Consider the following 14,092-nt stretch of genomic DNA (forward strand, 5'->3'; position numbering starts at 1 on the left):
GAGAATTTTTGGACTAGATAATAATTTGACACCAACGAAAAATAACATTATTTACAGAAAAATAGTGGCAGTATTCTTAACAAAACATTCTTTTACTTTGAACTTACGCGTCGCGTCGTCTTCAAAGCTAAAATATGATTTTAAGCAGCAAAGAATACGGACACTTTAAAAAGTGAAAATTCAAATATAATCCAGTTATGTAAATTAGCAATCTAAGTTAAATTATAAACAAAAAGTAATTTATTATCAACATGAAAGTTAAAATAAACTGGTTCAATGTTATTCTAGAACTGTTTTGAATACAAGCGCCATATTTTGAGAGGGATTTATAAAAGGTAACATACAAATTCAAATCATATCAAAATGGCGTTAAAAACATACAGATTTGAGCGTTTTATAAAAAATTATGTTAACTTTATCGTTTGTAATAAATATCCCAAGAAAATTGATTTTTATATTCCAGAATAATTGTCGACACTTGAATATAAAAAAATGACTGATTGGTCTTTGATAAATAATTACCCACCGAAAACAATCAATTATTTTGAATTATTTGTACAATTTGCGACAAATAATTCAAATAAAAAAATCGTTAATTGTCGATATAATATTCTGGAATAATAAGGTATTTGGCATCAAAAATTTAAAAAAATATAATCACTACATTTTTATAACAACTGTCCTCGACTGTCATTTTGTTCGGCCGATGATACGGATGTTGTATTTGATTTAACGCAACGACCTCGATAGCAAATTTCTGTCTCGTGTGAAATTTCTGTTGATGTTGATGTACCTAACACAAATGGATCGGTTATATCAAGTTTTTTATCTTCATTTTCTTTCTCCTCAACTTTCTTTGTAATATCATTAATTTTTTCTGATATAAAATTCGTTTCGTTAATTTGATTTTCCGTAGCAACATCTGGTAGTGAATTTTGGATCGTCGTTTGGATTAGTGTCGTTTCGGTAGTTACAATCTCATCGTCTGTGGTTTCAGTTGTTATTTTAACGTCGTTATTTGCTTCAGTTTTACTTTCAATTTTATTTTCATTTTCAAGTGTCACATTTTCTTTGAGGTTAGATAATGTACTTGTTTCGATATTGCTACCATTTAAAGTTTCGTTTGTGTTTGTTACATTATCTAAAAGTATGTCTGTAAGATTTAATGAAACTGGTAAAACGGTTACAAAATCAAGATTTTTGATTGGTGCAATAGTTGTTTCCTTTATTTCTTCGAACTGGTCCTTGATTTCAGGTTGTTCGAATGAAATAACATATTGTTCAATGGTTGGTCTTGGATATGTCTTCTTTGCTGAGTCGGATATTAAATTTGTAGCAGCAGCAATATTCTGTGATTCAGCAACTTGTAAACCATCTACAGGACGAACTCGGACTCGCTTCCAATATCCACGACGTTTACCTTTACGTACTTTAATTTCTCCAATTGCTACATCCCCTTCAACATCCGTGTTACTTTCGGTAATTGCTTCAATTGTTGTTGTAGTTTCATCTTCTCCCATTCCAAATTTCGCCATTTCATCGAATATTTGTTCAAATATGCTTTTACCTTCAGTCGTTGCCGAATTATCTGGCGAAGTATCAACAGCTGTAATATTTTCCGAACTTGATACATTCTTATTTACTTGCTTATCTTCAGTAGGAATGTCATTGCTGTTTGGTTTGCGGAAAAATGATGTAGTTGTATATTTTGTTGACCATTGACTTTCAGAAACACCATCTTCTGGACTTCGAAGGATCACTTTTGGACGTGAAATTGATTGGTACGGAATTTGATCAGAGTAGGACGATTCACTTTGTTCAAGAGGTCCAACAGTGATTTTAAAATCAGGGCGTTTAGTACTTAAATCGTGTGCGATTAAAAATTCTTGTGGATAATTTGGTGCTTCGAGTCCATCATCGTCATCGTTGCTACCAATTCCAGCAACGTTTCCTCCTACAGTTTTTCGGTAATTGATTTGACCACGGCTTGAAAGTGGACGTTTCGCTAGTTTTACTACATTTTGTTCTGTCCGTTGTGTGTATGTTTCACTATGTGGTACTGGAGATGATATTCTTTCTTCATATTGCTGTGATAACACTTCTCCAGATGCGGTGTCATCTTCAAAAGAATCTTCAGTAGTAGTGGTTGTTCGAGATATAGGTTTTCTCATACGACCGCGAATTTTTACAACTTTTGGTGCATTATCACCACTTTGCTTAGTTGGTGGTCGTACGGTATATCGTCCACTTGTATTCACTACACTTCGAGCTGTTGTTGATGGATAATATTGTGTGGTCGTTACTGGACGTCGATTTGAAGTAGGTACTTTGCTACTGATAAAGTATTGTTTTGATCTTTTCTCTGTGGTAATGTCATCGTTAAAACTTTGGATTTCTTCAGATTTATCAGTACTAGGCGAAGCTATGTACACGGGGGATGGTGATTGTGAGTCATTTTGATTTGGTTCTGGATAATATGAAGGAGATGGTGAAGTTTGTCGACCAGAACTATCAACATATATGGTATCTGCGGATTCAGTTGAAGAACGTTCGGTTTGTGAGAAATATTGATTATTTGGATTTTCCGTTTGCAAATAGAAATTATTTGATATATCTGATGACGATTGTGAAAAATATTTGGGTGATTCAGTTTGCGTTAAATATTTGTTAGGATTCTCACTTTGTGAATAATATTTGGCAGGATTCTCAGTTTGTGTATAATATTTATTAGGATTCTCACTTTGTGAGTAATATTGATTGGCAGATTGGTCATCAGTAAATTGTTGTTCTATACTTGGATTCGAATATTTTGGTGATGTTGTACTACTACGAACAACGTTTTGTTCATATAAGGGCCGTGAAGTACTTGGGTTTACTAAATATTGTGGGCGAACTGTTGTACTTGGTTCACTGCTTGCAGGTGGTGCAAACGATGGAGTACGGAAGAATCCGTAAAATTCTTGTTCTTCATCTTGATTTGATTTTTCTGTAGTCGTTGATGAAATACGAATTGGTTCGTTTTCTGTGGTAGTGGTTGTATAAATACGACCTCGTGGTCGATTTTTGATTCGTGCAGATTGATTTTGTCGTCTGGAGCTAATAGTTGAAGTCCGCTCCGATGTTGGTGATTGGACGAAAGAACTTTGTTGTTGCCCACCATTAAATCGTACATAGGCTGATTGTCCGTCAATTGGCTTTGAAATGACTTCTGGTTCAACATTACGTTGAGGTTGAGCTGCAACAGTGGTTGGGCCAGAGCTGTATGAATTAATATCTACAAACCGGACGTTCTGTGTCGTTGATGGATACGATGAAACTCCCTCAGGTTGATTCTCATATCTTTGAGTGGAAGAAATACTTTGTTGTTGATATTGTTGAGGATTGTAATAATTTTGCTGGGACAATTCATCTGATTGTTGTTGGTTGCTACCATTATCGTATTGTTGTTCTTCATATTGTTGCTGATAATTTTGGCTTGGAGTAGGGTTTTGTAAATAATCTTGTTGCGATACTTGGAAACCACTTTCAAATTTAGGTTGTTGGAATTGATGCTGTAAACCATTATCTCCTGATGTATATGCAAAACTACGCTCCGTTAAAGCTGCATTATTTTGATGGCCATTTAATAAGTACTCATTATCCGTTGTAGATGATGCTACAGGGGGTTCTGGTGTAGTTGTTGTGGTTGTTGTAGTCGTAGTTTGACGTCCTCGTGTTCGGAAGCGTGTTCGGGTTACAATATTTCGTCGTGGTAATTCTGTGCTATGTTCCGTATTTGATTGATAGTTATATCGACCGCGAGTTGTTCGAGGACTGGTAATCCTAACCACCTCTGTTGTTGGGGCTGCTGTTGTAGTAGTTGTAGTAGTGGTTGTGGTACTAGTGCTTAAAAATCTTGGAGGATAATTTGGCTCTTCACCACTATTGTCATGTTCTTGGCGAGGACGACCATTATATTGTGGTCTTCGTCTTCGTTGGGGCGTTGTTCCACGAGATCGAGGTGTTGTTACAGTAGCTGGAGATTCAGTAGTGGATGCTGTTGGGCGTAAACTAGGATGCCTTTGACGTCCTCGCGTCACTGGACGCCGTGTATATGTTTCATGTTGTGTCACAGTACTTTGCTGTGTCGATGACTTTGGATAAGAATCAGCAATTGAACTAGATGATCCTCCTGGTGTTGGAGATGATAACGAAGCTTGTTCATCTTGTAAAGAATTGATTAAACCGGGTAATTGTGGATTAATAGGTGGAAGTAAAGATGATATATTATATTGTGAGTTTTGTTCTTGTACATGATTTTGGAGTTCGGCGTTGTGATCAGAACTTATTGAACCAGGGAATGGAGATTGAGGTTCGGGTTGATAAACTTGTTCATATTTTGGCGCATGATGTGTTTGTAACTGATGAATTGGTGAGAATGGAATTTGTTCTTGATAAAATTGTGGTTGTATTTTGGGTTGAGTTGATTCCAAAGTGTATGAATTTTTTAACTGTTGTGAGTATATTTCTTGATTATTTTTGGGTTGTTGTGTCGTTGATGGCTCGGTTGAAACAATGGCAGGAGCACTTGGTGTTTGATAACGTAATGGATTATTCGGTTGAATTGTAGCGGATAGCTCATCTTGGAACTGCGAAACTTGTAATTGTGGTACGTTTGGCGTAAAATTATAATTGAATTTTGGTTGTTGTGTTTGATATTGTTGACCTGTGATTATTTCTGGTTGTTGCTGTTGTTGTACACGATATTTATCACGATAAAGTCCTGCAGGTGTGGTGCTATGTGAGTCACGTATTGGGAATTGTTCCAAAATTGTGTAATCCGATAAACTTGATGGCGTTGATGAGACAAATTGTTGAGAAGGAGTACTAACACTTGCCGAAGCTTCACTAGGCGTTGTTCCAATTTTATATGGCCTTCGTTTTGATTCAGTTTCGGGCCTTGGGCTAGACTTTGTAAAGTAGTAATTATCCAATGCACCCGCATTATTTTGAGATGATATTAATGGAGAAATAGTGGATTCAGTGAACTGTTGATTTTGTCTTGCAGGTGTGACCGATTCGGTGAAGTATTGTTGCTGCCTTGTAGGTGCAGGTGTTTGAGAGGTTGTTGGACTATATTGATATTGTTGTTTTGGTCTAGTTTCACCTCTTGTTGGTGTTGGCGATTGACTAAATGACGGTGATGGCGATTGACCAAATGATGGTGATGGCGATTGACCAAATGTCGGTGATGACGATTGATCAAATGACGGCGATTGCGATTGACCAAATAATGGTGATTGCGATGTTCCAAATGATGACGTATCGAAGAAATTCGATGAAAATTTCTGTGATTGTGGCTGCTGGTTTTGAGAAGATTGAAATGATGGAATTTCAAAATTTGAATTAAATTGATTTAGCAATGGATTCGAAAAAATATTTTCCGATTGTACTGGTCTGGCTTCTGGTTGTTCTTTATTATGTAAGTCTTTCATGTCTCGTATCACCACTGACCCAACATGTGGTGACGGGAAAGGAATTTTTTGATAACCGTCTGGAACATTATAACTTAGCGGTGCAACAAAAAATGGAAGTTGCTCAACTTTACGTTGTATACGATTATGGTCCAAATTTGACAAATATGGTAAATCGAATTTGGCATATCCTTCTGGAGGTTTAAGATTTGACGGTCCTACAAACACTTGTGGCATTTTTGGACCTATTTGATCAAGAACATCAATTGTTCTTGCACTATTTAATACAGATAAGACATCAGTTACCTTAACTTCATCTTTTGAGTTATCAGTTTCACCATTCATAAATACGGCCAATGGCGGTTGATGTGGCTTTAGTTTATTTTTCTTTTTATGCGTTACTGTTGCTTGAGTTGTTGGTTTCGGTGCATCGGTTACAATACCAACAAGTGTTGTTGAACGTGGTGGAGGATTCGAGTGTTGATCATTATTAAATTGCTCTTGTAATTGATGAGATTGGTAATTCTGTTGAGCAAAATCTTGCTCAATTTGTGATTGTAATGAATGGTATGAAGGTGTTGAGTGGAAAGATTTTTCTGTAATTACTTCTGGCTTCGAGTTTCTTGATCCACTACCTCCACGTTGTCGCGAGAATGATTCCAATGGAACATAAAGTAAGGAAATTTCTTCATTAGGTTTTGAAGACGATGAACTTCGTGGTGAAATTGTTGTAGTTGATGGAGCAGATGTTGATTTTGCAGTTGAAGCGGAAGTGGACTCTGTGATATATTGGACAGGTTGATATGTTTGTGTTTGATTTAATGGTATCGATTGTGGAATATCAAAAATTGAGTTTGCAAACTGTCCATTTTGGCTGTTTAAAATTTGTTGCAATAAATGAAAATCATCTTGAGGTTGATTTAAGTAAAATTGTTGTTGAGGCTGTTGATGACGTGGTCCTTGATGATGTTGAAGGGGAGCTACTTGTTGAGGAGCAGGGGGTAAAAATGTCTGAGCATTTGGTGAGAAGATTGGAGCATTAAAATTAGCATTCTCTAAATGTGGTAAGAATTGGGGTGTCAAATGTGTTTGGGGCTGTTGCCGTGGTTGATAATTTTGTTGTCCACTTGGAGGTACTAAATTATATAAAAACGGTTGATTTCCTGGTGATGACTCTATTTGTCGCTGATGCAACTGTTGTGGATGTTGTCTAGGTAGAAAATTACGTTGAAACGCTACCGCGGTATTTAATACACGACCTGTTTTTTGTTGAGCCCCATTAGGTGTTTGTGGATTGAGCTGTATGGATTCATCTTGTTGGACTACTGTTGAAGCTAAATTTTGTTGATCACTTTCAACAAGACTTGAAGATTGTTGATGTTCTTCATGGCACGTTAAACATGGTTGACGCATTGGTATCCATTCACTTGCGTCAATCAAATCCTGTGTTTCTGGTTTTAAAGACTCTGCTAATATTCTTGGTGTTGTGACGACTAGAATTATTGTAATTGTGAACGCCATTTGCGACGTTATTCGTATTTTTGACATTTTATGATTTTTTCGTAAAATCTGAAACAAATAAAAAAAAATATTATTATTGTTTTAAAAGTAGTTTATCAGACTTAAGATTTTTTAGTTTATTTATTTTTTTAAAACATAAAAATAAAATTGAGACATTGATGAAATTAGGTACTTTTCCTTTCACTATGTTAAGTTTATGAAGCAGAAAGATTTCCCTCTTTAGCCTGAATAGAGTGAATCCCTCCATTTGATGGTTAATATATTCGCTCCGTGCATGAATTTTATTTCAGGGAGTTACCATATTAAAAACTATCTATTCAGATCCTTATCTTCCTTATTCCTTTATCAAGATCCATGATTCACTCCCCATTTTCAAGCTTATAACGTTGGATTCTGACGTAAAATAGACTCACGGTCTAAAAATGTACCGCTTAAGAAAAAACAAGCTAGACAAATTTATTTTAAGGAGAAAAAATTGTAAATTTTAATAAGTTTAAAAATAAGTGTATTAAGCAAAGATGATTCGAAAGTAATTTTCTACGAAATTTGTTGTTGCTATTCCACGGGCACAGGGTCGGATTTCGCAGGGGTCGAGGTAGTATTATTGATAAATATAGAGATGTAAGTTGGGATTAAGCATAATTTATTGACGGAAGAGTATATTAGGTCCTTATGAGAGTGTAACCGTGTAACACTCCAAGTTTTCTAAATCTTCGTTACCCGGCGGATCAACTATGCCCATATCGCTGAAGGAAGAAGTTTTAGGTGCCGCTACACCTTCTCTCCGGTATGTAGACATTGTAACGACCAGGTGATTTTTATACAAAGTCAATTAGATCCATGGTTTCCTGTCCATTATTCATCATCGTCATATGTAGGAACAAAATATTACAACATCTTTTTCCTAATAGGACGGTCTCGATCAGTTCCGCTTTTTCCCTCAGAAGAATACAATAATGTAATAAATACTTCATTAAATTTCTTTCAGAGAAACGGAATTTTAAAAATGATAGACATTTTATTTTTATTTTTTTGATTAATCATTAAAACATATATTCGTGTTTAAAATAATCATCCATTCTGACTGAGTTAATTTCGATATGCTTGGTTAAATGAATGTTTAGATTCTTTTTTTTTAATACTTAAATTAAATCAAATACATAATTAAATAAGAAAAAATTATTATATATTAAATAAAAAAGAAGAAAAAAAAACACATTCCAACTTGCATTCAACTCGAAACATAAAATATAATATGGCCTAGTTTTATTTTAATATTATATATATTTATTGTTATTATTCTTTAATTTTATGAAATTCTTGAAAGTGTAAAATTTTAATTAATATATATGTTAAAAATATCTTTAATCCGGATAGATTCTTATTTATTGGTTTTTAATTACGGTAAGTTAAAATCATAATATAAATTCGAAATAATTTTTCAGGCGTATAGCAGAATTTTTTACCCATTTAAAAAAAGTGGCGAGGAATTATGTCGAAAAGTAAGCGATAGGCGAATTAAGATTGAGAAACCGATTAAAAAAAGCTTGCTAGTCAATTAAATTAGAAAAAATTCGATTTTAAATTGTTGGGTGAAGGTATCGACATACTATTAAAAACTAGAGTTCAACAACAAGCCTCGGTAGCGCAGTAGGTAGCGCGTAAGTCTCATAATCTTAAGGTCGTGAGTTCGATCCTCACCCGGGGCATTATTTTTTCTCTAATTTTCGTCAAGCAGCACTCTTCTGCAGTTTTGTTAAATGGGATAAAATTAAATTTTTTTCTCATTTTCAAGCATTTAAGTTTGTTTTCCCAATTTTGACCATTTCTACTTTGAGACAACATGTTTTAATAATGGCAGCTGAAATGAAAATGAGTACGTTTTGCATATTTAAAACTGTAAGCTTTGACCTGTGATTATTACAATATTAGGTTATACCCTTTTCACAAAGCTTTATTTTGCGTCATGCATCTAAAAAATTTTACTCTGAACCTCTCAATCCTTTAAGCATTACAGTAATTTCAAAAATTTATATCACAAAAAAATTGTTATCTTTTTAGATCCACTCTGTATTAAAAAAATTACATACTTAGAAATTTTATACATATGGCGATGAAATTTGACCACAAAATTTATTTGTACTAATTATTTATGTAAATTTACTCATAATTCATGTTAATTTTTTACGAAATTTGTGTGTGAAAGAAAGTGTATTCTTAAAATTTGAACTAGATTTAATTGAATCTTTGGTGGGAGCTATTTAGAGATTATATTTTTATTAATATTGAATATATAATCTACTTTCGAATCAACTCGAAAAAAAAACTACCTATTTTCATGTTACTTGCTTTAATGTTTTATTTTAAAGTTGTAGGCAATGAGCACTACATTTCTGTATAAATACATTGCGTATAATTCATTATTAACGAAATCTATTGTTTAAAAATCGTTATGTGATACCAAGCCTCGGTAGCGCAGTAGGTAGCGCGTAAGTCTCATAATCTTAAGGTCGTGAGTTCGATCCTCACCCGGGGCATTATCTTTTAATATATAATTTTCTTATTTAATAGTCTTGCTTTTTATTGTTTTGACATTGTCAAGAAAATAAATTTTGTTCGAATTTTGTTTAATTTTAATGATAATTTCTTGAGTAATTTTTCGAGCACATATATTATCGACTCGTTAGATATTTTCTATTTGCTTTTTTCGTATTTCTTTTTATCAATACAAATTAACTAATCTCTTGAGGATGAATTTGCGGTCTTTCCTCTTCACTTGGCTGTTTCTCTTATATCGTTTAGGCAACTATCATAACATTTACGTAATGTATTTTCGTACATTATATAAAAAAATATTAAATTTAATTAACATTTTTTTAATTTTAAATCTGCAAAGATACAGTTTAAAAAAAATGTTATAACAATATTTTCTCTTTATGTAATTTTAATATAAAAAATATTTTTAATGTTTTGAAATTTCAAATTATATAAAAGATATATTTTACGCAAATTACTAGTATGACAAATGCACTTTCAAAATAAGAGTATACTTCTTAAGAAATACATACAATTTTAACGAACATAACAATATTTTAATTCATTTTTGGAATTGGTTTTTTTACACTCCAAATTTAAATAAAAAATAAAATAACAACTACTTCCTAATTTGTTAATTCTAGTAAGTGGTTCTTGTTTTTATATGGCTGGTAAAAATGTAAACTGGATTCTCAATGACTGGCTTCTGTGGTATAGGATGTTGAAAAATGTTTTCTAAAAAACATCTTTTTTTTTTTTATTGAATTTGTGTTCGTGTGAATATAAATTTTTGTTTATTTAATTAAACGAATTACAACCACGGAAGAAATTTTTTTTCATGTAAATTGTTTAGGACTATAAATGGTTAATACTAGAGACAGAATTATTCATGTTTTTCCAAATTTTTGTAGTGGAAGAAAATAGGGTGGAGAACTAACCGAGGAATGTTTAGGAAGGAATAAGATTGAAAATAGGCTTCTGTTAGTAATGAAGGGGGTGTGATAGGTAGAAAAAAGATAGACTGCCACCGTAAGATAGACTGCGTAAGAGAAAAGCATAAAGATTTTCATGCAAAAAGCAAAAACTGATCTCTAACTGATTTTAGTCAGTTCCTATATTCATTTCTATATTCAAAGTGTAATGCTTAGAAATATTGATGGTACGAACAAAATTTTGGTATATGTGTCACTTTAGTCCGGTTGTCTGTCCGTCTGTTCATCCATGAACACGATAACTCTGAATCTTGTAATAAATTCAGTACAGCATCAAGAAAACAAAAATATCTTATTATTTTTTATATAAAAATGAATCGCTGAATGTGTTGTTAAGAGCAAATCTCGAGAGCAGCTGAACCGATTTCGCTAATTCTTTTTTATAATATTCCTTGAAGTACGAAGATGGTTCTCACGGAGAGAAAAATTTAAAAAATTTCCTAAAAAAGTCTAAAAACAACACTTTTCTATATTCCCATACAAAAGATAATAACTAAAAATCAATTTGAACTTTAATACCATACCATAAAGTTTAAGTGTTAGTAGAAGGATTTCGGGAAACCAAACAATTGAGGGACGTTAGTATCGTATAAATATTAATGTCAATATTTATACTATTGTAACATTACTCAAAAACAAATTGTCTATGGAAATATGTAAATTGTCTGTGGTAAAATGTCAATTGAAATGTAAACGTATAAAGAATCGACTGTCAGTTAGTACGAAGTTCTCCGGGTCAGCTAGTTATAATAAAACAAATGCATGGCTAAAGGGTGGTAACGTTAGTAATGGCTTGAATCACGATTACAATCTAGAATATTCATATATGATAGAATAATCATTTCAATTATTGAGTGATTTAAACCTTGTAAATAAATCAATAATAAATCAATTACAAATCATTTATAAGATAAATATCAATATAGAGTATTTATGAAGCAGGATATGACGTAATTATATATACATAAAATTGCACAAATTATAATTAACTTATTTGTTTCATATTTTTTAATTTTTTTAAACGTTATTTTTAACTAAATTTACTTCGATTCATAAAATAAAAAAAGAGAGAAAAAAAATCTAAGTAAATAAAAATAATAGAAAAAAATCTTGAATAAAAACATGTTTTACAAGATATTAATAAGTATTTATTATTAAAGCAGTCCAGTCCGTCTGACTATATTCAATAAATATGTCTCTATATTTATTTTATTTTATTTTACTCTAAACACAGTCACCAACACAAGGATACTTTCTCTTTTTCAAATATAAAATAAATAATAAATAAATATATACATTTATTAAAATCATTTATTAAGTTAACAGTATTTTTTTTTATTAAAATTTCGTATTGTTGTATTCCTAGAGTACATTGTTGTATTCCTAGAGTACATTGTTGTATTCCTAGAATACAAAATATTTTCAGCTCCGGGTATGATCGATCGCTCTCATCGCTCAGAAACGACACCGATTTGAATGAAAGTTTTTGTAACGTGTTTTTGTAAATTTTTTGAAATGCTTATCTTGGCTTAAAATTGTCTTCTTGTAAGTATTTTTGGTCGCTGAATACGAATCGAATATTAGATTACACTAATTCTAAAATATTCCAAAAACCATGCCAATATTGACTCAAAATTCCACTCTTTGGCACAAAAACGGTTATCTAGGAGATATTTTTGGTCGCTGATGACGAATCTTCGGGCGAACTGTGTCATTTTTGCCAAGAATTTCACTTTTTTGGCACAAAAACTGCAAATTAAGTATTTATCGTTCAAAATGTGCTCTAGGGAGTATTTTTGGTTGCTGATTAAGAATCTGATGATAAATTACACGGATTCTGTCACGCCTTTCGAAAATCGTGCCATATTTGGTCAAGAATTTCATTTTTTTTTGGCACAAAAACGAAAAACTAAGTGTTTAAATAAGAGTTTAAAAAATTGGCCATTTTATCAAGATTACTTTATTGCGCAAAGTAAACTTCGACTAGTTTATAAGCAAGTAAGTTTTGTGGTGTCCAAATTAGATTTTTAGAAAAAAAATAATTGCTATTATAGAAAAAGTGGCCAATTCTGATAAAATATAATGGTGCTATATATACTATTATTATAAAATAGAAATTTCCAAAAAATGCGGCGGTAAAAATGTTTGTACCAACGTTTTTTTTTTGTACGATAAACAATTTTTCTTCAGGAACTTTAGCATCATCGAACTACTCTCCTTTCTCAATTTCTTTAAATATACATGAATTAACCCTCAAGGTAAATAAACAAAAGTGAATTAATTGTAATTTTAATTGTAAAACTTTACAAATTATTATTAAGTTAATTATGATAAAGAAATAATAAAATAATTGATTTGTCATGTTAACTTCATGGATTCCATCATATAATATGTAGGTATGTATTAAAATTGATTAATGACAAACGAAAAATAAATATAAATAAATAAAATGAAGAATTTCATTACTAAAGAAAGTGATTATTTCTTCTTTTTTTTTTTATGAATTAAATTTATGAGAAAGTCAAAAAGTTCATTATATATTATAAATAATATAATATTTATTTTATAAATTCACACGAACTTGACATACAAAAATTTTATATATATAAAAAAAATATAAATAAATATTTTTAAAGATGAAAAAAAAAACACGCCTGTCTATAAATAAAACAATAGTTAATAAATATACAAAAATTCTTTTACAATTTTTTTTTTTCGGAAAATTCTATCTATACGTATACTAAAATTTCGTAAATTATTTCTAAGGGATAAATTTCGAAAATTAATATCAAAAATTTTATAATTTATGCATATACAAAGTCGATAAGTTGCCAATATAGTCGGATAAGTTGAAAATCTTGTAGAGTAACTAAAATACAGAAAAATCTATCAAACAAAAGATTTTGGAGTAAAAAGGGGACATTGACCTACAGGATTTTTAGAAAATTCTTCCAGATTCGTTATTGATAAGACCACTTTTAAATAAGATAGTTGGTCTTTATAAAAAATCAAACATTTTTTCGAGAGTTAAAATATTTGCAGCAGAAATTAAATGTGAAAATATAGTATGAACTGAAGTTTTTTTCTGTTCTAACCTTACCTTCCTTATTCCTTTATCAAATTCTACAATTCACCCCTCATTTTCAATCTTATTATGTCCAGATTTTGCGAAAAATATACTCACGGTCTAAAAATGTACCTACTCGCAGTGAAAAAATGTGCCGCTTGGGAAAAAAACACGCTAGATTAAATAATAATTTTAAGGAAAAAATATCATAATTTTAATAATAAGTTTATTAGGCGAACATGTTAGTTTTAACAGATTCTAGACTAATTACTATTTTTAATACATTTTCTCCTTTGTTTTTTTCACCTTCTACGAAATTTGTTGTTAAAGATAGCAGTTACACGACCACTTCGCTGGATAATTTCGATTTTAAAAGCAATATAATTTGGTTTCATAATAAAAAGTTACATAAGTGATAGTGTCCAGTGAAGCGGGTGGGTTACTTCTAACCGTATTTTCTCATAAAAAGATATCAAAACAGAACATTTCAAGAAAAACAATAACAATTTTTCATTAAATTAAAA

The 14,092-nt window shown here is 31.5% G+C and overlaps 1 protein-coding gene and 2 non-coding genes across 3 annotated transcripts; 2 read left to right on the forward strand and 1 right to left on the reverse strand.

Annotated features, from left to right (window-relative positions):
* Positions 1–617: 617 nt before the first annotated feature.
* LOC123300634 (mucin-3A) lies at positions 618–6,974 on the reverse strand. The gene has a single exon (XM_044883231.1). It carries the CDS (start codon positions 6,972–6,974, stop codon positions 669–671), a length of 6,306 nt encoding a protein of 2,101 aa, XP_044739166.1. The 3' UTR covers positions 618–668.
* Positions 6,975–8,610: 1,636 nt separating this feature from the next.
* On the forward strand, positions 8,611–8,683 carry Trnam-cau. The gene has a single exon. It is a non-coding gene; the product is annotated as a tRNA-Met (tRNA).
* A 755-nt stretch (positions 8,684–9,438) lies between these two features.
* Trnam-cau lies at positions 9,439–9,511 on the forward strand. The gene has a single exon. It is a non-coding gene; the product is annotated as a tRNA-Met (tRNA).
* Positions 9,512–14,092: the final 4,581 nt, after the last annotated feature.

The sequence above is a fragment of the Chrysoperla carnea genome, chromosome 5, assembly GCF_905475395.1.
Source record: "Chrysoperla carnea chromosome 5, inChrCarn1.1, whole genome shotgun sequence".
Taxonomy (NCBI): Eukaryota; Metazoa; Arthropoda; class Insecta; order Neuroptera; family Chrysopidae; genus Chrysoperla; species Chrysoperla carnea.

Excerpts from the sequence above, each read along its gene's own strand:
- LOC123300634 (XM_044883231.1), bottom strand. The coding sequence starts at position 6,974 with ATGGCGTTCACAATTACAATAATTCTAGTCGTCACAACACCAAGAATA.